At 43.4% G+C, this 25,147-nt stretch overlaps 1 protein-coding gene across 3 annotated transcripts in view; it reads right to left on the bottom strand.

Annotated features, from left to right (window-relative positions):
• Positions 1-531: 531 nt before the first annotated feature.
• Hr3 (nuclear hormone receptor 3 ROR-beta) overlaps positions 532-25,147 on the bottom strand; it is a 125,219-nt gene continuing 100,603 nt past the window's right edge. For all 3 annotated transcript variants that reach the window (XM_084607699.1, XM_084607700.1, XM_084607701.1), the window contains 7 exons: positions 24,009-24,240; positions 21,264-21,475; positions 15,140-15,261; positions 11,323-11,455; positions 8,426-8,533; positions 7,839-7,955; positions 532-4,739 (listed from right to left, as the gene is read on the bottom strand). In XM_084607699.1, the coding sequence (XP_084463825.1) occupies positions 4,480-4,739; positions 7,839-7,955; positions 8,426-8,533; positions 11,323-11,455; positions 15,140-15,261; positions 21,264-21,475; positions 24,009-24,240 (1,184 nt within the window). In that variant the 3' untranslated portion in view covers positions 532-4,479. The remainder of the gene's footprint in view (positions 4,740-7,838; positions 7,956-8,425; positions 8,534-11,322; positions 11,456-15,139; positions 15,262-21,263; positions 21,476-24,008; positions 24,241-25,147) is intronic.

Raw genomic sequence — 25,147 nt, 5'->3', positions numbered from 1 at the left:
TGTTTGTACCAGCATGCTAAAGCGTCACAGGCCTGTGAGAGGATGCGCAGCGGGAGTGATGGGGGCACGCATTTTATATGAGAACATCCACGTGATTGCATTTAGCAAGAGTGCACACACACCGACAGCGTGAGAAGCAGCAGATGCTAGAAAAAAGAGGAGGCAGGGCATCAAGGAACACATTAAGATGGAAAGAAGGGTACTGAAACAAAATTGCTTGACAGGTCTTTTCCTTCTCTGTTGTTTAAACGCAGCTGAATTAATTTTAAGCACAACAGTAGCTTTTGGGTTTGCAGTATTACTTGCTGTGCTTACAGCGTTAAGGCCTAATAGCTACAATGGAACAAGCCAGACAAAGCGGGCAAAAGTGGGTGTCCATTCGACTCGACTCCATATCACTTCAGATTCCGCTCCAGGCGAAAAATAAAGAAAGCGCACCTTTAAGCTGTCTGAATAGAGGGCTACAACAATGACTTGGAAGCATACAATTCGAAAAGAAGAACAGAATGACCAGGAGAGGTGAAAGAAAAGTAAGATGGCATACAATGTACATTTATTCACGTCATGTCACGTCATAAAACGAACGCTCGCATTTTGTGCTTCATAAATAAGTGAGCATATAACATTAAGAAAAGGACACATTACTCTGTAGGCAGTCTAAAACACCTAAACCTTTCACCAAAGACTTTGTAATCATTAAAAAGGGGGTGAGAAGACTCATTGTACAGCAATAGAGCACAGTAGTAGTCTTAAGAACCTCTCACTTTTTAATAATTTTTGTCCTTTAACTGGACACCTCAACAACATGCCGTTGCTCAACAATTGGCTATGCCTTGTTCGCAACAACAGACAGAAAAAGGAAATGTTTCGGAGGCCAAAAGCTGACAATAGACAACATCAATCCGAGAAACAAGCTGGTCCACACCAACGATCCGAGCAGCAGACACTGCGCATACTTCTCGCATTGGAAGACAAAGCAAGTGCCGGTACTGTCCATTTTTCATTCTTTTACAAATTCTCCCACGGAAAAAGCGATTGAACACATTATACATACTTCACAATTAGAAACTGCATAAGGGCAAACTAGAAACAAAGACCAATTAAGCGTAGCATGTAGCATTTCCAGTTTATCTAGCTGTGTTGAGTAGAAGTGAAGATGAGCATACAGGTAACAGGGAAGACTGCAATGCTCCAGCCTGATGTCGGCTGTAAACTGACTTCCTGCACAGCAACCATAGAAGGTGCATGGCTGGAAAGCCTCTTCCACTGAATGACATGGGAGCAGCAACACTTGCTCTTTCTAACTGCATGCAGGTCGCAGCAAACAAGAAGAAATCTCCGAGGCCAACAAGAAACATTCAAAGATGCAGCAACGTTTGCCGTCAACCCAAGTGGGAAGTATGTGCAAGTGCCTGATGTCTCATAGCACCACCAACCACAACGCATCACCCCAAACTCGAGGGAGCTCTGCCTTGAGTTCTCAAAACAGTGACACAAATGGATGAGCACCGCGACTACGATGACTGCAACCCACATGCAGGGACATTTACGTTCCATTTTTCACAAGAGGTGGTGCTCTCAGACCTTCAGTCCTCCTCGTCAATGCAACAAAGAACAAAACTGATGGCAAAAAAAAAAAAAAAACTGGTGCAAGGACACAGAACAAAGCACTGGTGTATGGGCTCTAAAAAAAAAACAACAGCCCAGCAGAAACACAGTTAGTATTCCGTGACGTGAAAGAAGAATAATATAATATCATTATATAATAATAATAATAATAATAATGGTAGTAATTACACATCTATGGAGATCGACCGGTTGCGAAGGTGCGCAATATGTACAAAGGGCAGCCCAGAATTCTCGTGTTTCCTCTGTATAATACGGGGTGTCATGTAAGATATCACATTATTGCTTCTCTCGCTGTTCTGCTTTTTTTCTTCACTCCATTTGTGTATGATTTTAACAGGAGACATGTTTACAAAAAGCATGCAAGTCCTCCCGGCAACGAAACAATACAAAAAAATTCTGGGATGAGCTCCATGACGTCTCTACCTGGTGAATGAACAATTATGTACAGCGCCAAGTTTCGTCTCACTCAACTTCGCAGCAATGTGTGTGTTCGTGTGTGTGTTGTTTTCTGTATGTATGCGGGTGCATGCATGCAGTCCTCCTTGATCTTCGTCACCACAGTTAGAACATTTTAGTGATGATGGGAACAAGAACTCGTAAAAACGCTAATGTCTTAACAAGAAAACGCCCGACACCGAACAATGTCTGCAAGGGAGAGGGGACAGAAAAGGAACAAGTGTAAAAAAGGGAGGTCAATAATCTCAACAATGCACTGAGGGCGGGGGCCAAAGCCTGAACTCAAGTTGTTCTCCCGCGTGATTCTTTGTTCCATCTCAGTCTGTGCTGCATGCCCCACCACAACCTCAACCTCCATGATGAAGAGAGCACCAAAGACAACAAGCAGCGAGTTTGATGCAACGACCCACAACAACAGTCCTCCACACCAGGCAACAAATCATGGCCATTGCCCTTTTATCTTGGCGCACCGGTCTGTACATTTCACACAGCACAAAGTCTTTAAAGTTTTGCAATAGCTGCAAGTTGCACAGTGATGAAGTGCCTCCAAAATCGACCAGTAGAGAGGAGATGGCAGTGGTGTCGATTTCAAAAGCTATGAGTGAAAGTTAAACAAAATGAAGACAAGTTCTGCTCGAGCTGTAAATGTGATTCGATGGTGACTCAGCCTTCCTTGGTATGTTGGGATGACATACATGCTCATGGCAACTGACACGACGCTGGTTTGAAAGAAGCCTCAACTTGTTCTTGAGCAAGGCATCTTCTGCGACGCTTTTTGTGAAAAAAAATCAGGCAAATGAGAAAGATGCTAACAATGCTGGCTGTGCAAAACTGCATCACGTGTAAAAGAGGAAGAAATGTTTTTCATTTTCCAACTTGGATACCACAGAGACAAAGCCACCTCTCTCCTCTGACTGCACACAAAAATGTGCACGTCAGCTTAAGCATCACAAAAAATAGAGCATTTTAGGTGACTTTTTTAGATAGCCTAAAAGAGGAAATGAAATGGCCTGCTGCAAAACGCATCACTGATCAAAGAGCATCAATGACTACTCCTTGCTTCAAACACCTTGACAAGCTGAAAGAAAAGCCAGGCCTGAACAACCATGCTGTCGTTCCAACGAAAGCTGAAGGTGCCATGCCAGGTTTTATGCAAAGTAGCAAGGACACACTACCGCCACATGTCACCCCAAACAAACATTCATTTGCAAAAAAAAAAAAAAAAAAGACTGACCATAAAAACAACTGCAAGAGCAAGTAAAGCATCTCTTGTCAGAAATTAGGAATGGGTTAAAGCCCCCATTAATGATGTGTCTTCTCCAGTAGTTACTTTTATCGTGATCCCATCTGCTCATTCATGCAGCAAGTGCCAAAGCCAACTTTGACGAGGAACCTACAGAAGTGTAGTAACCATCTTTTCAATGGCTGCATATGAATAAAGGCTGAAGTCAACATGAAGAAAACCAGGCGCCATTGATGCTGCCTTGAACAATGCAGTGCTCCCAACATTCGCACCAATGTGCCAATTTAGAGGTGCTTCTGAAACAGCATAGGGCGTTCCTTTGTACAGCTTAGTTTGAGACTAAAACCCACATGGCATGCCAGCTGACGTCAATATAGAAGCCTTTGCAACAGTGCACCTATGAATGGAGCCACTGGAATTCTGCTAGTAAAAGCTCCCAAATCAGACCCAACACTGCGCCTGAATCGATCGTACCATTGCACTCTTTAAAAACCATGTAACTCATAACAGGCAGCCATCGACACGACAATTGCTGAGCATGCACCGGTTTCATCACCGGAACCACTTCAATTATACTGCCAGCGTGTAGAAGTTGGCAAAACGAAAAAGCCGTGCCATCCAAACCTCAGCTGCAAGTGACGTCACTCACATTACAATGGTATATAGCCGATGGTACAGTGCCAGATTGATTTCAGGCAGAGTAACACAAGAAGCGCGTTGCGAACATAGTAGCCTCAGTGGTGCCACTTGTCAGATCAAGTGCATTTACTGTCCACCCATCAAACTAGACGCCACTTTTCATCTAAAAAACTCCTTCCACTCAAGAAATACGCCACAAACGAGGAGTGTCCCGGAGAAGACACGACCATTTCCAGTGGGCCACCTGAAGATCTGCGTTCGCGGGAGGAAGGCTGTGGGTGCTGCCATACTTCACTACAGGTACACAGTTCTGCAAGCACTCAGTGCCCACTGGCAGCACAAACCGCCTGCTCAATATTGAAACCACATTGGCAATGTCTGACCAATGCATTGCAAACACTGCAATATCGGCCCAATATTGGGCGAATGGCAAGTGCTGCCTGGGCAGCAGCGGACGATGGTCGCGTGAGGCCAGAGTTGAGAGGGGCTTTCTCCAGAAGTGGGGAGGAGGCTCAGACGTCGACAGAGAAGAGCTCCTTGTGCAGTGCTGGGAACTCCAGGTGGGGCACAGTGCGGCGGAACTTGGCCAGGGCATCCATGTGCAGCAGGCTCACCTCCCGCAAGCTGGGCAGCTTAGCGAGCAGGCAGTCGAAGGCGCTCACGTCGCCCTTGTACGGCTGCTCGTGTGTCTTGCCCAGTTCGTAGCGCAGGGACTTGAGGATGGCCGCATTCAGCCGCTGGATCTCAGAGACCCCTTTCAAGCCAGGCCGATCTGTGTGCACACGGCCAAGGTAAGGCTCATCACCCACATCAACTGGTGGATGGTGAAAGCTATGGACAGCAACAAACATTTGCTGGAAAGGAAAAGCTCTAGCGAACATCTCGTAGGCAGTGCACCCTTGGCCAGAGTTATACCCTCTTCCTTGTTCATAGCACGACAGGCCAAATTTCTGTCATTGTTGACATCCCAGCAAATGTGGAAAGGCCAGCAAAGTAGCTAAAACATATGCCGTGATTTCGATTAGCTGTTGCTACTTATGGGTACCGAAATACCGGCACATAAACAGTTCAATTTGCATGACATGAAGCAAAATCTCCGCCTCTGCCATCGAACCCACAACCTTGTGCTCAGCCCTAAAACAACCTGGCAACTGATGGCAGGTGATCAGATTCTGTGATCAGCTGGCACCTATCACATGTCTGAATAATGCCGCAAACAAACGACTGACTTCCGTGCATCAAACAGAGAACGGAAAACTGCCACACTACCTACACAGTGGTTAGAGGTACTATAGGCTAGCACTGCCTAGACAGAATAGCAATTCCAGTCACCCCTTCTATGCTCACATTATGTTCTCTCAGTCCCTTTAATCTCCACAGCCCTATATACTGCAACACCTCTTGGTCATCTGGAATAAAGGAATGACTGGAACCACTTAAGTCTCCTTATATGCTGTGAATGTGTAAACATTAAGCGCTGCTGTTTCTTTTCTGCTGTTTTCTTTATTCGCTCAGTTAACACTCAGTTCTACATGTTTTCTTGTGGTTTAGCATTTGGTATTGAATTCTATTCATCGAGATCTTTTAAATGATATATGACTTGACATTGTAGCCTACGGTTCAATTGTTAATCTCAATTACCTAATGAACAGTTAATACCTAAGTCCGGTACTAAGTGCAGTACAAGCATACTCGATATAGGCTATCCAATGATATATGACTTGATTTTATAACGTAAATTTCAGTTTTGAGGCGAAAGCCTTTCTTTTTCTTGGCTCACGGGTGGCATGGTCAATATCTATGGGGAGGAGCTGTATACAAGAGATAACCAATAAGAAGAAAGTAAAAGATAACCTGAATTGTGTCTACGCCAGGACCCGGATCACCACCCTTCCTTTACCCAGCTGAGCTTGCAAACCCTTACACTATACCAACTACCTGGGACATAGTCCATAATTCTCCTTGTCTAGCATAAGGACACTAGAGGGTTCTGAGGAAATGACAACAGTGGTGCTGAGCAGGACGAGAAAGGAAACGTCAACAGCGGCAGTATGCTCACTGCACTCCCCAGTCTTGTATATGTCGCTGAGCGGACTCATTGCCTCATTCCACATCACTATGGGCAATGAAGCACCAAGCCCTGTTGGTGAGCAGGGAAGACCAAGAAAGTATGGTACAGCGAAAGAAGTTTAATTAAACACCTAACAAGGCTTTCGCCTTCACATTTTCAGAAAGTTCTAACCACCCCTTGCAGTATTCTCTTAATCAATTAATGGAAATTCAGGCTTGCAATCAGTCCACTACAATTATACGCGACATTAGCTCTCCAACTATACAACACTGGTTGCTATTATACTAGACATAAGCTACACAACTGCTGTGGACACATTTTGTACATCATACATAGCATGTATGAGCCAAGGAATGCTGCGCACTAATAACGTCCCAAACTTTCACCCCCATTACAGTAATAACCACCTTCTGCATTATCGTCATCGTCATAATCGTCATCAGGACTATACCCACTGCAAGGCAAAAGCCTCTCCCATTTTCCTCCAATCAGGTGGGTGGATGAGTTTAAGATCTCATCCACCCACCTAACTTTCTGCCACCCTCTTCTATGCTTTCCTCCCATTGGAATATAATTTGTTACCCTAGGCAACCATCAGTTGTCCTCTCCACACTACTACATGTCCTGCACATGATCATTTCTTCTTCTTGATTTCCACTAGAATGTCATAACTCTAGTTATTTCTTTGACCCACTCTGCATGCTTCCTATTTATTAACACTACACCCGCCATATTTCATTCCATAGCTCTCTGCATTATCCTCAACTTAAGCAGAATCGTGTTCGTTAGCCTCCAGGCTTCAGCACCATATGTAAGTACAGGTAAGATGCAACTGTTGTATACTTTCCTCTTGAGCGATACTGGTAAGCTGCTAGTCATAATATGCGAATACCTTCCACATGCGCTCCATCCGATCTTATTCTCCTAGTTATTTCTCTTTTATGGTCTGGATTGGTGGTTACTACCTGTCCTAAGGAGACATATTTGCCTGACACTTCCAGTGATTTGCTACCTATTTTAAACTGATGTTCCTTTCACAGACTGTTCAACACTAGCTTAGTCTTCTGTATATTAATCTTTAGGCCTGGTATTACAGTTCATGCAGATCATACAGGAACTATTTAATGCCAGACCTAAAGATTCCAAAATATCCAAAGTACTCAAGATCACTCAATAGATTAGCAAGGTCTTGCTTTTTGCTTATTTAACCTTAGCACCCCAAATGAAAGGTGTGCTTTATGCTCATCAAGAACCCCACGCATGCAGATTGAGCTGTAGGTAAAACTTTTGATAAATATAGAAAAATTGTTCAGCTAACTGAAGATAGCGAAGAGGAGAACCACTCAAAACGGACAAGGACGAGAGAAATGTACAAAACGAAGACCTCTTGCCCTTGTCCTTCTTGACTGGTTTTCCTCTTAATAATGTGCCAACTGGCACATTATTAACTGGCATTCTTCAAATGATAGTGGTTTTATACCATTGAACATTAAAAGAGCAAGAGCAATCAGCAACCCTGAATTTAACAGCCATACTTGTGTAATCAATGTACACTATATGAACAATCCTTCCCTCGTTTCCCAATGTCCAAAACACAGTAGCAGGCTAAAGTGGTCTTTCTGTATTCATTTGGGTGTGCGCGTAGGCTGTATGATAATTTCTTAATACGAATGCAATGGAACATAAAATATGAAGGCCAGAAATTGTTCTGAGCCAGATTCTGGATATTCCAGGGAAGAAAAAACAACAGCACAAGGCTTACGAAAACACCAAAATTGGGATGCAAGGTCAAACACCCACCTGGAGCCAACAGCACATAGGCAGAGTACAGCGCCAGTTCTGTTTCTGTGAGCTTCATTTCAGCTATGCTCCGCACAAAGCTGAAGGCATTATTTACAAGCTTGATCTCCTGGGTTTCTGTAGATAAAACAAAAAAAAAAGTCAGAGAGAGCTATGCATGATAATACGAGAAGTTAGATTTCACATGTTTACGACTGAATAACATGACCACTTATTCAATTTGGTTAGGAGTCTAGGAATAATGATGCCATGACTTTGGAGTGCAATTAAGTTGATGAAATAACAGCCCTAGTAAGCAATGATTAGGTTGGTTGGTTTATAGGGTTTAACATCCCAAAGAGACTCAGGCTATGAAGGACGCGAATTTCGACCCCCGCATCTTTGTAATGTGCACTGATATAGTACAGCACATGCAGGCCTTGCTTTTCGCCTCCATCGAAAAGTGGCTGCCACGGACGGGATTCGATCTCCCGTTCTTCTGTTCAACAGTCGAGCACCGTAACCGCTGCACCACTGTGGCGCAGCTAAGCAATAATTAGGAGGAATGCAGCTGTGTCAGAAAGGATGCTATATCGTACTTTGTTTACCTTGCGTGATGAAGGCGTCCATGGGAAGCAGACTGTCATTATAGAGCACTGATCCTGTCCCAACATCGAAGTACCTGCTCATCCTCAGTATGCACAACTCAAAACTCCCTGCAAGAGAAACAACAATGGCATCGTTCAGCTCTTCCACTTTTTACTTCCACCACAACACCAGCGTCTTTTCCGCTCATCTTTTCGCGCTCCTCTCTTCCCTTCTTTTCCGCCCTTCCGTCTCCGCACTGAGGCTACCGTGGCCCAGTGTCTCAAACAGAACTACTTGGAGCGGAAAGCATGCTTCACCTCAAGGGGAGTCAAGATGTGGGGAAGCACCACCAAAATGTTAAGGAGGGTACAAGAGGAGTAAAAAAAGGTGTTTCCATCAGCAGTGGTCGCGTCTTCAAGGGCACCAAAACAAGATGAGGGAAATATATGATTAAGAAAAATAGTTTTAAACAAAAAAATTTACTCACAGGCATTAAAACAGCAATTAGAAATTTGGAAGCATTATGCATTCTTGGTAACCTAATAGGAACTGAGAATATTAGAAGGACCTTAGAAAATTTTCTCTTGAAAAGTGTCAGTGTTGCAAACAAAAAAAATGGGGCATGTGCTCGCAGTGGCATCCGTTAGCTAGGCAGCTGAAATAAAATAAAACATTGTTGACACTTTTAATTGCTGGAAAAGACTTATTATCCGTGAAAACATATGATCCGAACTCCGATTATGAAAACTAACAGCCGAATGAGATACAAAGAGAAAGAGACTTTCATCGCGTAAAAGTGTAGATTAGCGTTGACAGACATCTAGTATGCACAGCTCTTGTTTCAGCTACAAAAGAATTTCGGCCATATTTACGTGTTTTAAGTACGGAGGCGATTTAGTGACAAATCCGGTTCGTAGAAGGCAATGATGAGCAGGAATCGCTTCCTCGGTTGTTTCCGAATGCTTCGCTCGTTTACATAAGTGGCATGTGGATCGAAGCCATCACGCTCGCTTACAGTTGCCACGTTTTTGTTCCTGCTGCGACACCCCAGACCCGGCATGATTGAATAGTTGCAGTTATCAAATGGTTCACCCCTCTGCCCCTAAGGCACTGCAAAGAAGCCACGGCGCTTCTCCTCATGAATCTATGTTTCTGCACAAACGGGCACCTAGTATGTTGGCTCGTTTGCTTGCACCTAGGCACTGCAGGAAAGCAACTTTGCAGGTGAACGCCGCTGATCAGTTTTTCATGCCACAAGCACTCGTGTTAGCACATGTCCAATTGATTGCAAAACGTATTATGCGACCACAATTTGCAGACATTTAGAACGTAGTAACCGGGAAATTGTATTATCGGGGACCGTACTCACCGGGAGAAAAATAGTAGAACTCTATGGGAGATGTTTTACCGTGTATGAAACTGGAAATCGTATGAACTGTGAACGTATCAATGAGGTTCTACAGCATTACCTGTTGTTTACAGTGAGTTGTAAACAATACGCAACATAAAATAAAAAAAAAAATAGAAGAGTACTGGTCCCTTGTTGTATTTCAAAGATAAACTGCAACAGCATCTCAGGCTCTGTCCACTGTGTGCACAAATACAAACTACACCCCATCATATTGTCTGAACACATTAGTGCCACTCAACTGCACAAATGCACATATCAGGCCGATGTAAATTCAAGTGCCTTTTTAAATCAAGGCAATGAATAGCGCAAAGAAGGCAGCTCTGCAGCTTTTGTTGGTTTATGTATTCCAGTAATCCCAAGTGCCTCGTTTGACTGCGCATCACAAGGGCTTCATTCATGCTGGTTGCATTCACAGCTGCTCAGCCACAGACAGTTACGTCAGCTCGTTTGCATTTGCAAGCAATTTCTAGCTCCGCACACAACGCTGATTGTGGCAGCTGCCTACTCTACCCTGACCACATACTTATAGAACGTGTTACAGGGGAATCATTGGCGATATGCATTTTCTACACAAACATTAAGGCCGACACAGGCAAACACATTACGCCCAGCTATCGGCACCAGAAAATATGGAACAGCGTATTCAAGAATTAGAGCAGAATAGGAACACTCCTTCTGGATCAAATAGCTGCTGCTCCTCCCACACTCTCGCGCCATGCTTTCCATGGCATCCTTTTATTTGCTTTCTCGCGTCGATAACGGCTGTCCCCAAAGATAAAGTGGAGGATTCAGAAGTACATAAAATCCTGGATCTGAGCCAAGCAAATACATACCTCATCTGCTGGCTTTCCTCAGCAACAATGGCTGCTGTCATAAAAGTTATTACACAGGAATGTTATGCCTTTCAGCCTCTTATGTATGCAGGCCTAATGCTTAAAATATTCAAGGTGTTAAAAGCACATGCATCAAGCAGCACTTCAAGAAATCAAATATGCTTTCAGGTGAGCTGGTTCTACATGATGGAAGGTTACCACATTGCTACAGATATATAATCTGTGTTACAAGAAATAAACTGCCACTTGTTAGTGTACCTACATGTGTTGCATCCCAATTTTTGTGCCTGCCTCGGCATCGGTTGCTTCAATCTCTTCAAGAATACTTCTTCACTGCTGGTTGTAATAAGCTAGGTCCTTAGACTCCCTTCCCCCCTACCATTTTTTTCCTGAACCATAGCCCTCAAATCTGCATAAAAAACTAGCCATAAAGTGAAGAGACAGCCAGTTCCTAGCTCAGTGATAGAAGCTGGTAACTTGTGAGCATTACAGCTATGGTATGCAGCCAATGGACTACTAATATGTCACCACACAGACCTCCAGCTAGTTATTTCTATTGGCTCACAAGCTGCTAATGAGCTGAACAGTCAATGTGGCCAGATTACAATTTTAACTTGCTGCTCATGAGATTTATTCAGGAAAAAAAATAAAAATGAACAGAAAAGTGGCATACCTGCTTTCAAGAGAACAATCTGGTCATCCTGGGAAAGCTTCATGAACCCAGGTACCATCTTGGCAAATTCAATTATCTGCTGGATGATCTGTGTCAGTTTCTGTGCACAGTCAAGCCACAGTTCCTCATGGGCCTAGATGAGAAGCAGCAGCAGCCGAAAAAATGGAAATGGAACATCATGTTATCAAATGCCAACTGCTATGACAGAGTTCTAAATACAAAACAATCTGCTAAAAACTTTAAAATATAATAGGCTATACTACCAAGAAATTAAACCATGATGTTCAGAATTACTTTAGTATGCCTATTTGAAATTACTAAATCTACTTGTTACTAGTTTTATATCTTTTATAACGGCTGCACAGTCAGCAAATGGCAGATGTCAACAAAGTGAATTGTTGTACTTATCACCAAGCAATCATCATTAACAGATTTTCTGTAAGGTTATTAGCACCTGTATTAAACACAGGCTGTTCTCAAAGGATGTTATTAGAGTAAGTTTTTAGCAGAAAGCATACAAGGGCACAGCCAAAGAGACGGCCATGACCTCACCCACCATCATAACCTTGGCTCGGTCTAGTTAATTCTTTTTAGAACAGCACAAGGCAACATAGGCACGCAGACCAAAGAAAAGCAAGATGGACATGGACTGGATTTCAACTTCCAAGTGGCTTGCGCGGCAGTCAAATCAGTACCTTTCTAGAGAAGCTAGCTGAAAGAATTCAGTGCACCAAATATGAGAACAATAAAAATTGTTCCTAACAGCTTCTTTCAGGGTGTCTACCAAGTTGATGCTTCTAAGTTTCCTTGAGTTTTCCAAGTTTTCCCTGAGTGCATTTGTAAAATTCTCTGAGTGACACAATATTGTTTTATGCTAAAACAGGCTGACACATATGCCACCTGATGCTATCACTCTCGAGTAAGCATGTTAAAAAATAATATAATTCGTTTTGAATGGTAAGGAGTAGCGTTTATTTAATTTAAAAGCAAAACAGAAGCAGACATATTAAATAATAACAAATTGACTACCTTCAAAAAGAAATACTATAACCAACTGCAAATCAAATAGAACATTTTCAAATATAGTAGCTGATCAATTTTTCGAACTCCAAAATTCGCGCTTGCACAATATTTCGGACTTTATTCACGAACCGTCATGTGCCCCATGGGAACGTGTACATTTTCTCAACCTATATTTTGGACTCTCTGCTGTCCGAAAGTTCGAATTTTAAAACCAAATTTGGCGCCAGAAATACTGTGGAGATAATGTTTTGGTTGAAGTCTCGTTTTTGTGGCATGACACAAACGTGAGCGGGCGTCGTTGTCGCAAACTACCGCAGCAGTGAAAGTTAGGCGAAGCATCATTCGGACGTACTAGCTCGACTCTTTCTTCATCGTTGCCATTTAAGGTGGTGCCAATAAGAAAATGCTCGTCGTTGTCATCGCGGTAGCCTACAATCAGCTCGCAATCGGACCGAAAAAAGAAGTGGCTAGCTCCGACGCTGTCGCCGCAGGCCTTGAGAGAAATGGGAGAAAGGAGGGAGGGGTTCATTAACGGAGGGTTTCGTTCCGCTCGCTTTTTGCCCGTGAGTTTCATCTCGCGGTAGTCGTTGCCCTTAGCCATGGAAACTGAATCTTATTGCGTGGCGTGGTGCCTGCATTCGTTCGCGGCATGAGCATGACCTGCAGCTTCATCACAGTACGTCACGGACATGACGAAAGCATGATTGGCCGAGATATTCTAACTAGTGTTATAATTTGGTTAGAGCTTGACACTGACATGATGCGCTACTGCGGGGCACCACTGCGCATGTGATGACTGCCTTGAGCGCGAGTTGCATGCTTCCTGGAGGTGCGCACGCCCGCCGCATCGGCACCAAACAGCGCGCGCGCACTGGCGGCCGCTTCCTGTATTGGATCATGCTAGAAATGCTAGCGCGAGCGCATGGGCGGAGCGCGGAAGCTGGTCACAGTAGCAGATCACGATATAACTTCCTCTTATCGAAATATAGACGAAACATGACGAGCAGCGAAGTTTGTGATTGGTAAAGCTGTTTTTCCCCATAGAAAAGTGCTTTTTTTTTTTCAAACTCACAATAACGCGCGAATTACATCCCCGTTCGCCAAATTAAGCTGCACCTTCAGCAGTAGAAATGGACACTTCCATCAATGCAATGAGAAGGGAGGAAAAGTTCATTTGGGACTTGCATTGCTCCCATATTGGAAGCGTCGTAAATTCTCACAACGCTCCCTTATGGGCTGTCTACTGGGAAAAACAAGGCCGTTGAACAGCCCATATATGCGCGATCCATAGGAAGCGTGTCAGCCGGAGAAGTGTCCGCTTCAAAATTAGAAGCGCTGCTCGCACCGCAGCGTATTTTGCCGCATTGCTGGGATGGTGACAGCACAACACGAGAGGTCAGCCAGGAGAGCAGACGCGTAACGCCGTACAACCCGTGTAATGCCAGTTCATCGCGAGTTTAGTTGCTTTAAACAGAGCTGCAACTAATTTTCCCTGGCATAAGAACAAATTCCCTGAGTTTAATTACCAAGAATTTTTACAGATTATCCAAATTCCCTGAGAATTCCCGGTTTTCCCCGGTTGGTAGACACCCTGTATTTACTGCAGGGTGCAGTGGTACAGCATATTTAGTACAGCGGCAGTGGTACAGGGAGCATGAAAACAGGTCATAGCACACTTAGCATGAAAACTTAGTGCATGGTTATACAGATCGCGCAACTATTAATGTGAAACACGTTAAAAGACAATGTCCTGAAGAGAAAATAAAACTGGCTCTTTTTTTTTTAAACGAAAATAAGCAGACATGGTACTACGATGTTTTTCATCGTAGAAGGAAATGGCAAGTAAGCTTCTACACACTATGCTTTTTTTTTTTTTTCTTTTGCAGCACATTTGTCGACATATTACAGTAAACATTTTATCATTCAGTCTCGGTTACTTGGAAATTCAGATAATTTGAAGTAGAAGCAAGTTCTCAGCCAACGCTTATTCAATATTGGCTGGCATCAGACGTTTATTAATTTCGACATGGACAGGCTACCATCGGTTTACTCAAACGGAGGTCACATCGAGGTACGACTCGCACAACCAGTGATCCCCAATATAGATCTGCCTGAACCTTAACTGCATAGAACAGTGACTCCGTGCATTTCGTGCACGCTATGGTAAGCATGACTTCGATCGCAAGCCTCACCCTCCTCCCTTTCCTGAAATATAGCTCTGCAGCATAGTTTCAGTTTTTCTTCTCATAACCTGACGCCTTCCCACATTCTGCGCAGTGAAGCATTCTTAAAAAACAGTAGGGCATTAGTGAAAAGGCACAAGGCCCCCTGCTACTTCGCCATGCTGCGAAAAGGACTGCGGAGACCTTTTGCGATTTTGGAGAGACTTCAACATTCTTGATAGTGGCCACTAAGCAAAGCACTTGACGGCACCAGCAAAAGTATCTAGTACATCTAAAATGTAGACAACCATCGTACAGGTGTCCTTTAGATAAAATTACTATGATGCAAATGGTGCCCGCCAGATTTTTAGGGCCATTCAATAATTTGAACTTTCGATTATTTAAAAAAAAAACTTTTCTGGTCCTGTGGAGGCTGAATTACTAAGTTTTTACTGCAGCATCTTATATTAAGGCCCCTTTTATTGTGCAGTTTGACGCCCACTTCCAGATGTTTGCCACTATTTGCAATTTCAAGGTAACAAGTTGGAAGTGCATACTAGTCCAAGTTCACCTATGCCGTTTCTTGTGTCGGTGTCTAGTTTGCCTTCTGCTGTTCTAACAACATCACCCACCATGTTCTTGTACAGCATGACGCGAGAGATGTCTAGTGGCTTCCTCATCAGCTCTTGAATCTGTTCCGTGCTGTAGAGGCAGGTGCGGTTGTGCGCGTCTGACACAGTCTTCGCGAGCAGATCTGCGCAGCACGCCACAACAACAGGTCACCCCTGGTGAGACTCTCACCAACCAGCCAAATGAGTCAGACACCACCTAAACACAATACTCGGCAGTCCCACATGCAAGACTCTCTTTCTCCAGAGTAAAACTTCATTCATACTTTTCGTTGACGACAGCTCCACAGGCCACCCCAGCACTAAAGAAATGAGAAAGACATGCTACACCTTTGTCACAAATGCAAGCAGCTGTATGAATCATGCCAAAGAACAGCTTACATATCATAGTATGTGGAGGGTACGTTTGCACCTATGTCAGAGCAAAGCAGTCTTGCTCGTTTTGTAAAACTGGTTGGTGCTACCAAGTCTCCATTAAATGCAGCTTCAATAAAGCACCACTGTTTTTAAGAAAATTCAAGTGTTTGAGAAGAACCTTTATCACTGCTCATTGTGATGATCACATCATGGCAAGAGTTGTTGGTGCTGTCTTAATGGTGCATAGCTACTAAGTGCCAAAAACAAGGTTCAATGTACGCTCAAGGGAAATTAGCAATAAACAACAACAGCAAAAAAAAAATACTTTTGAAGTGGTATGCCCTTCTTCATGTCATATACCAAATTCCATTGCTCTGGCCATGTAAAAAGACTACCAGCTACTTTTTCACAACCTTACACAAGAACGCTAATGCAGTTAACACTGAAGTAAGCTTATTTGCTAAAAGTAACCAGAACATACCGCACGCTTCTTCCCTAAGAAGTAAATGACCTCCAGCACTGGGGTTCTTAATTTACAGAAATTTAAAGCCTCTGGGGTGGCAAGTGTTGTACAAGGAGTAATTAGTGAGCAGTCAACATGGTACAACCTATCTACTTTATAGCTAGCGCAAACATGAGCATGCACTTCAAAAACAGTCCATTAATGAACACTTTTTTTTTTGCTAAGAATGCACAGATCACAGAGACTTAATTGCCATAGACGGTGTTAGCACAGTTCTTATGAAGAATCTTAGAGAGCGGAGAGTCCGCAGTCCTCATACTAGCTACAAAGAGCTGAAGCTTTTCACAAGCTATCCTCTGCTCCTTCAAGATTCCTTAAACAAGTGATTTGACATTACTATCAAATAATGTGCTCTAATTAAAATACAAAAACAATCACGCCATGCCTCAATGTGTCAAGTCCTAGTTTTGAATCTTATTCCACTGACATAGCAGATGTGCAGTGCTACAACCCTTACGAATGTCAGCCTGAAGGCAACAACATGCCAGTATCACTGCTGGATGCACACTGCGCACTACTGCACATATATTTTCAGCAGTCTATTGACAGTTGTAGACACTTATCATAGACAAAGGACATTTTGGGATAAAATAACCCAAGTGGATTGAGCAGTTGCCTTTGTTGATCCTCACTGCATGCACTGATGTCTGTTTACACCTGCAGTAACAACTGCTTACATCAGTTAGTAATAAATGGCAACTCAACATTCTAACTAGGATGCTGTGGACACAACTGCTGGCGCATCACTGTATGACTCACAAACATTGAAAATGCAGCTCTTCAGCCCAAGAACTCATTATGTTGTTTTTTTCCTCATGATGTAATCATGCACCGATATAACATTCTTTTACAAACTCCACTTTCTAATCAATATTTCTTGAAACAGTCTCATACTGACAGCAAAGTACAGTATAGCTGCATTTCCTTGCCACATCACTCAGAGGAATAAAATAAAAAGTAGTCCACACCAAATACTGGCTGGAAGACACGGCGAAGGCGACAGTGAGACATTAACTATGCTTGTTTCACAATTGCAGCCTCTAGATGGTTTGGTTCGCAAGAATGATATCAAGTCAAACATGATATACGCGGCAGCCCTACATGTTTCCCATATGCAAAGAGGAAAAAAACTAGAACGTAAAGGAAATGAAAGCATCAGAACACTGGGTGGTGGGGTGGGACTGGTGGGGAGAATGAAGGTCTCCAAGAAATTGTGCAACTTGCAGCAACAGAGCACCCATGCTTAGCCTCCCTGTCTCATCTCTAGAGCCTGATAAACACTCGCCACAGCTTCGTTAAAACTGTGCTGAAACTCATGATGTCACTGTACAAAACTGTCACCTGCGTAAACATCTCCCATGAGGCAATCTTAATATGCTGCCCCCTTTCATTTAGTAATAAGAACATCATTACCCCAAGGAAAGCATTGTGCTAACAAAACAAGAAACTGTGGAAATCACATTCTCGGTAGTCTGCACTAACACACACCTGCAGCACATTACTGATGGTTGTACGTAAGTATTGTGGACTTATTTCAAATGACCATGTGGTTTAGACTAGCTAAGCATGTCCGATACTGCAAAGTGAGTCTGCTGTAATCTTCCTATGGCAATCTCATAACTGTAAAGCCACCAGCAAAGCTAGTTACCCTGAACTATATATTGCATTTCACATACTGCATAATGAGTTTATAAAATGACTCTGAATACAATTTGACTCCAACTCGAAGCCTTCACTAACAAAAAAGGAAGTTGACTTTGAATTTCGAAATTCTCTTTCTGTTGGTGCATAACAGTCATTTAAACAGCAGTTCAGCATGTCAAAATACTGCCAATGACAGTCTCAACTGAAGTCATATACACATTGAACTAGGATGGACAGTTGGGCGAGTTGGTACAATTGCATAGTGGGTGGAACAGCGTGAAAAGACGAAACATGCAAGAAGAGACGCACAACAGACGAGCGCTGACTCGCAACTAATTTTTTATTAGGAAGAAAGCGGATTTTTATACAAAAGATATGTCACATGATGTTACAAAGAACGAAACCCTTCACCAGGCAAAATTCAAGAGATATCTTCTTCCTTCATCAGCCAAATGGAAAACCCTATCAAGCAAGACCAAACATACAAGCCTCCCCTCCACTTCTCCCCAACAGCCCGTTTTACCAATTATAAATTATCACCAAACATTATCCAGAAAAGAAACCTCTTTTTCGATAAGCACCAATGAAGGCTGGCTGACACACTGCGACTGCTTCTTACTGATGTAATATGCCTCAGTAATTTCTCTTGTCGTTTTGTGCCTATGGCGAAACAAAATCTTTGTTTTTGAAACCAAGGGGCGACAACTTGGTTTCCCCCTTGCCTGGTCAAGGGTTTCGTTCTTTGTAACATCATGTGACATATTTTTTGTATAAGAATCCGCTTTCTTCCTAATAAGAAATTAGTTGCGAGTCAGCGCTCGTCTGTTGTGCATCTCTTATTGTGTGTTTCGTCTTTTCGCGCTGTTCCACCCACTATGTCATATACACATTCCTGTACAACCCCTCATTCAGAAGGAAACTAATGAAGGCATGAGCAGTAAAAATAAAAAATGACATCAAACGCTCACAATGGAGTGCCCATCAACTAGTAATGTGTTCCTCTCTTTCAGACATGAGTGCAAGATCTTTGGCAGCCAGTGCAGTGCATATGGGAAAGAGCAAAGGGAAGAACATGTGGTTTGCACAATATTACGAACAGATCCAAACTCGACGTGAAAGGAGCAAGGACATTACCTCGCAATCCTGCCACAGCAGCGTCCAGAAGCACACAAAAGAGAAGGGCGGGCAACGTTGAGAAATACAACGAACACACAAATTACACCGGTTAAGAACCAGGAGCTAATCACTCAAACTCTCACAGGATGCAAGAAGGTGGAACAAGTAGCAGAGAACAACATCTAACACAGGTGTGATGAAGCTACCTCTGAAGGCATCAACACAGCTTCACAAGCACGTATCTCGATGTTGGAAACCTGAACCGTTGGCTGCCATGTTCATAACATCATCAAGAATAAGTCATTAGCAAATATTTTGAAAATATTCTATTTTGCTTCCTCCCACTCCCCCTGTGTTTTTCTAAAAAACTGCATGTCGTGTAGGTGATAGCACTTGTGTCAACAAAACTTGCTAAACCCCAGTAAAGGGTTTTCCCTTGTCCAGCCTTTCAACTTTGCTGCTTTCATGTGAAACAGGTTAAGGACTTCTACAGAGCTCTACTTGCTTATCTAAATCAAGAAATTCCTTGTAAACGAGACGTTTACAAGGAATTGTAAGTTTCCTTTTTCAGCTTTAAAGAATTCAGCTTCAAAGTCGTCTTCACGCCTCATGACCTAAAGAGGTGTACCTGTCTTATAACCCTCCATCCTTATAACCTGCCTTACAGTATTTCCTTCTCATCACCTACAGGGGAATGCCCGCCTTAGAGTTTTCTTCCCTCCTCATGACCTACACTGGTGTACTAGCAACACTGAGGAATGTAGCTGGTGCTGGCCAAACCAATCAAATAGCAAAGAGTTTCTGCACAAATGACTATGCCAAGATCTCTGCAAACAAAATCGGGATGTTCATGAACTAACCTTCTTGGGAGGCCGATTTCAAATCTGAATCTTCTGTGGGTCCATGTGTGCAGGCAAGAGAGAAAAGCAATTAGCCACGACCAACACTGAATGCTGGTAAACACAACAATCACCGTAATGACAAAGAGATGGCCATCACCGGGGTTACATGAATGGACGGGTATTAGTGCTGCATCTGCGAGCCATGCAGCGAAGGAAGCCAGCAGAAAATTACCGAGAGAGACAGACCGGGAAATGCAAAAACCAAGCATGTTGTTGTTAGGTATTCAAACTTTGTTAGTTGCCAGACACTTTTGGCTCAGTGGGCGTATGGTCTGCAGCTGCAGAACTCTTTTTTTATCTGTTCCCTTTATGTGCAGTAATGCTTTGCCTCAAAAGTGAGGTTTCCACCATATATTAGGATGATTTGGCTTTTTTCCAATAGATAAGACATCAATCATCATTATTTAATAAACCTTAAAGGCCCTGTTAGGAACAATTTGTAAGGGTTAATAGACTACATACTACTGTAACCAAATAAAAGGTTGTCTTTGAAACTATCTAAAATGACCGCTGAAATTTGATATAACATATTAAAATTTTAGTATCTACACCTCATAACAGTTGCATACGGAGCATTTGTAATGGACCCAGTATTGGACTTATTTTTCCAAAAAGTTCACAAGTTTGCTTAGTCTCCTTTAAACCAACTTCTATGTTTTCTTTGATTTCCCGAAAACACTGCACCCTTTTCTGCTCGGAATTTCTGGAATTTTTTTTTTTTTTTTGAAGAATTAGCCCACAGAGTGCTGCAATCGAGAACAGCAACCCCCGCCTTCCTTTTGAGTTTGGCAAGGTATGTACTGCCAGGATATAAAGATAGCTTCATGCTAACATTTGCTTAGGGTGAGCCTCCTGCAAGGCAGCCACACACCCACCAACCAATAATGATGCATGGGATTTCCTCTGCAGCAGCTAGCATCCTGCTGAGCATGCTTGCTATATCTGTTAGCAAGAGGCTGAGTCATAAACCCCTAGAAACACAAGCCTGACAATGACCAGAAGTGGAACAGAGATATCTTGTCAGAAAATGAAGTGCAACAGAGCCACAAGAAAAGCACCCGAGTTTCACACTTTGCTAAAAACAAACATGAGACGCACATAGAATGAACAAAAGACATCACAGGTATAATGTTATCTCTGTGCTTTCATTGAGAATTGATCTGTGTGCAATTACGATTGTGGCACATACTGACACATTCAAACATGTTCCATGAGAAAGGCCAGAGTTCAATAAGGAGTAATGCTGAAACATACTGGACTGCAATTCCTAAAACCAAACAAAGCCACCATCTTTGTTGCATTTCCTCATTATAACTACTCTCTGTCACTACCTATTCAAAGAAACTCTGTCCCTCTTATTCTAGGATAACGGTGTTCAACATTTACACTTGGCTTGGCAGCAGCCCTCAAAATGGTGACATCAAGGCTCAGAAGATGAACTGCAACCACCACCACAGCCACGATCCCGCCACCACTATCACCCCACCACCACCACAAAAGTGCTAGCATGGCAGAGGCACGATAGTCGCACCAGAAGAGGAACCCAGAAGTACAGAGAGAGGGGGAAACAGGGAGAGAGACTGACCGAGGTGCGAGGCGAGTGAGGAGGCAGGCACTGCGACAGGGGTGGTGGTGGAGAGCAGACCATTGGTGTCCGCTGTGGAGTCCAGCTGTTGGCGCTGCTCGAAAGTGGTGCTGTCCACATAGTCCGTGCTCATCTCGAACGCGATAGTGGGCGTGGCTGCATACGCATACCCGTTGGGTGTGTAGGACGCCAGCTCCTCGGAGTATGGGTACCTGCGTCGTGCGCCACCTCGTGTCAATGGCCACGTGCAAACCAATCGCAGGGTAGACCAAGCATGCATTGGTTCACAGCGGACTCTCGCAGTCTGCAGGTTTAGTCATACTGGACTTAAGAGATATTCCTAAAACTAGAAAACATGGCTTGTGAAAGAACTGTGATTTGAGCTAGAAAAATGGCTTGTGAGCAGTCATTTTGTAGTTGGAATCTGGACATGCTAAAGCACAATAAAAGCTTGTTAGCTGCAGGTGCCACCAGGCTGTCAAAAGGGAAGTCCTTTGAAGTCTCCTACTTTTACTGCTACACCATATTCTCCTTTTTTCGTTTTTCTTTTTCATCATACATATGTAGGATTATTCGTTTTCAGGTTTTGTATTTTTTCAAATTCAGGGGGTAAAAATCTGGAGTTATTTTTCGACTTGATAAAGAGGAGAAATCGGGTCTTTTCATGGAAACACTCCGAAATTCGGGTTTTATTGGGATAAATTTACAAACCAAAAATTTATTCGATTTCTCCCAATCGGTGGGTAACGATTAGGGTTATGTTTTGAATTGCTTTCAAAAAAGTATTTCATAATTTGGCATTTCTGTCATAATTATTACCCAGTGATGTTCAATCATCTGTTTTTGGACAAGAAACATTTTATTCACGTGAGCCTGGCCATCGATGCCCTACATACGTAATCACCTGCTAGCGCAACATTTCGGGTTCCATCCTACTGGAGGTATCTTAGCTGAGAAAACGTTTGGTCAACGTCACAGCTAGACACAACAATGTCAACGCTGCATTTGCTAGCCTGGGGTAGCGCATATGTCATTCCAATCGTCCATCACTTCAACACTTTAATTTGTGGGGTTTGCTTCCTGCAACTACTGGTTAAACTCCTCATGAAGCGAGCCTACATCACCAGTCACGGAAACAGAGGTTGGTAGTCATCAAACGACTCACTCAGCAGCCACTTTTGGAATAAATCGAGTAATTCCACATTGTCAACTGGTTTTCTTCTTTGTCTGAGATCTTCGGTTTCAGAGTGCAGCGCCATTTTGTGGAGACATTCGCGCAATACTTTTCACAACAACTTTTTACTAATGTGGTACTGCTCTTAGGTAACAAACAAAACACCTTTTGCTCAATTGCTTTTACCGATCATCGTGGAAAACTCGATGACAGTCTGCTGTAGCCTGGCGTTTACGAGGTGATTGAAGCTTGGCATCAGAAGATTTCCACTTTCAAGCATTTTCTGGATATCTAAAAGTGGCTCAAGTGCATCTCTCATTAAAACTGCCTTCGCATAAAGAACCTTATATCAGAAAGTATCACTCGAATAGCTTCTACTTTGTTGCTTTCATACGAGCTTTCAGCAAGTTCCATGGACACAGTTGTTCCAGAAATCGGGAAAAATCGGGTTTTATCTGATTTTTTGGTAACGTATTCGGGGTGCAAAAACCAGGTAAAATCAGGTTTTAGCCAAAAACGAACACCCCTATACATAGGTGGTCAGAAAACCTCCTCAACTAATAGTACTCAGTAAAACTTGGGTGGGGGCTAGTTGAATACATGACTGCAATTCAACGATTGTGAACTGCTGGCACTTGCATTGTCTATTACATACAAAAGAGAATGCAGAAAGATGTCCCCAGCAGTGAAGCGCACACTACCAACTGGAAGTGTGAAGTGTGAACTGGAAGAAGAAGAGTGTCCCATCAGTAGCCCTCAGCAGGAAGGAGATGCAGTTGTTTCTTCAGGACAACAGAAGTTAGGATTGTTTTCCATAGTTCTTTTGTCTTCGTTCCCATTTTTCCTCAAGGTTATGTTTTCGTCTTTTTTTTATTTTCTGTCTAATTTTTTGTTTTCAAATTTTGTTCTTGTTCTTTCTCTTTTCTGTAGTTGCGGAACATTTTTTCTTTCTTCTTCATACTAGATATAAACCGCCAGTTGGTAGTGCGCACTTCACCACTGTGGATGTCTTTTTGCTTTCTCTCTCGTGTGTTTGATGAACAATGCAAAGCCAGAAGTTGCCAAAGATTCCTCCATTAAGAGGAGAGTGAAACTTCTGTGCAGTGAACATGACCCAAACCCCCCCCCCCCTCCCCCTTTCTCTTAAAGAAATCGCAAGTGGATACCACTCCATGTGGCAGCACATCAGCAAGATGACACAAATCGGCAAGAAATACGAGCAAAATACTATACTACCAGCAGACTTTCTGTAGCACTGCAGCAGAGGCTAGGAAGGAAGGAAAAAGAGGAAGGTCTTCGTCTCCCTACATGGAGTTAGGCTAGGAATGCAGAGTCCAGCCTAACTCTGATGCAGTGCCACTGAAAGCTCACAGGGAGAATAGGGTACCATTGGCGTAAAAGCAAGATAGAAGGATGGCACGGACAGTCAAATAAATTAAAATATGGCATTCTGGTGTGCACGACGCAGAAAATAAGAATCGGAATAGAAATTAAATTCGGCAGGAAAGGCGGCGCCAACCACCAGCCTAATTCGAAGGGGTTGCCAGTGAAATTCATCCATCCGCACTCACCCTCCGTTCAGGAATGGCAGGACCTGGTTGGACGAAGACGGCGTCTGCTGCTGGTCAAAAACAGAGCTGTCGGGCGACGTCTCGGTGGCCTGCTGCGCGGGTTGCGTCGATGTGGCCGCCGCCGTCGAGGCCACCGCGCCCCCCTGTGGCCGCACCAGCTGCGCCCGGTGGAAGCGAACCTCATCTTCCACTTTCTCACGCTGCTTCTTGGACATGCGGCCGAACTTGACCGCTGCGAGGGGAAAGGAAGGAGAGGAGGGCTCGTCAGCCGAGTGCATTGTTTTTATCTCTCACACCCTGACCTCACTCGCTTCATCTGATACTCTGCGATACTAACCTGTGTATTTTTTCAGTAGTCTAAAACAAGCCCGGTCATCAGTTCCATTCCCTGCACCATATCCATTCCTCCCTCGTAATCTCAGGGTTGAATGCGTCAACTAGTAATCATTCTTTAATCCACACACACACACACACACACACACACACACACACACACACACACACACACACACACACACACACACACACACACACACACACACACACACACACACACACACACACACACACACACACACACACACACACACACACACACACACACACACACACACACACACACACACTGTTTACCGTTAGAGCATGCATGCTCTTATTTCCGGACGTATGATGAGTTCTCAGTCCGCTTCATTTTCAGCCTTTGCGGTCACAAGCAGCAAAATGAGCAACGAATGTACGTAATTACAATAACCTTAACGAAGACCTCTTTCTTTCATTTAATCTGGACATGCTTGTGTGACGAAGTCATCGGTCCAGCCGGTTTTGCTGAATTCGCGTGAAGTTTACACCAAGCCATCTACACTGCAGGTGGATCGGGCTAGACTGCTAAACATAGTTTATAAAACACTGAATCGGGCTTGACAGCTGCACCTTGACGGACTTTAATGCCTAGTTCTGCTCCCGAGAAGGACACTTATGTAGCAGTGCTATTAAACGTTCTGTACAATGACATTTTATAGGCCCAAGGTTGCACCACTTACAAACTAATGCGTTTTACGGTTACCCACGTTACTATTAAAATTCCTCAAAGCAACGCACTGGACTTCCCTACCACTCTTTTCTAAGTGCTTTTCCAAATC

The sequence above is a fragment of the Amblyomma maculatum genome, chromosome 6 (assembly GCF_055883805.1).
Source record: "Amblyomma maculatum isolate TAMU_Amacu chromosome 6, ASM5588380v1, whole genome shotgun sequence".
NCBI classification, from domain to species: domain Eukaryota; kingdom Metazoa; phylum Arthropoda; class Arachnida; order Ixodida; family Ixodidae; genus Amblyomma; species Amblyomma maculatum.
Note: the sequence above shows the minus strand (reverse complement) of the source record. Positions and strands in the feature narration are given on the sequence as shown.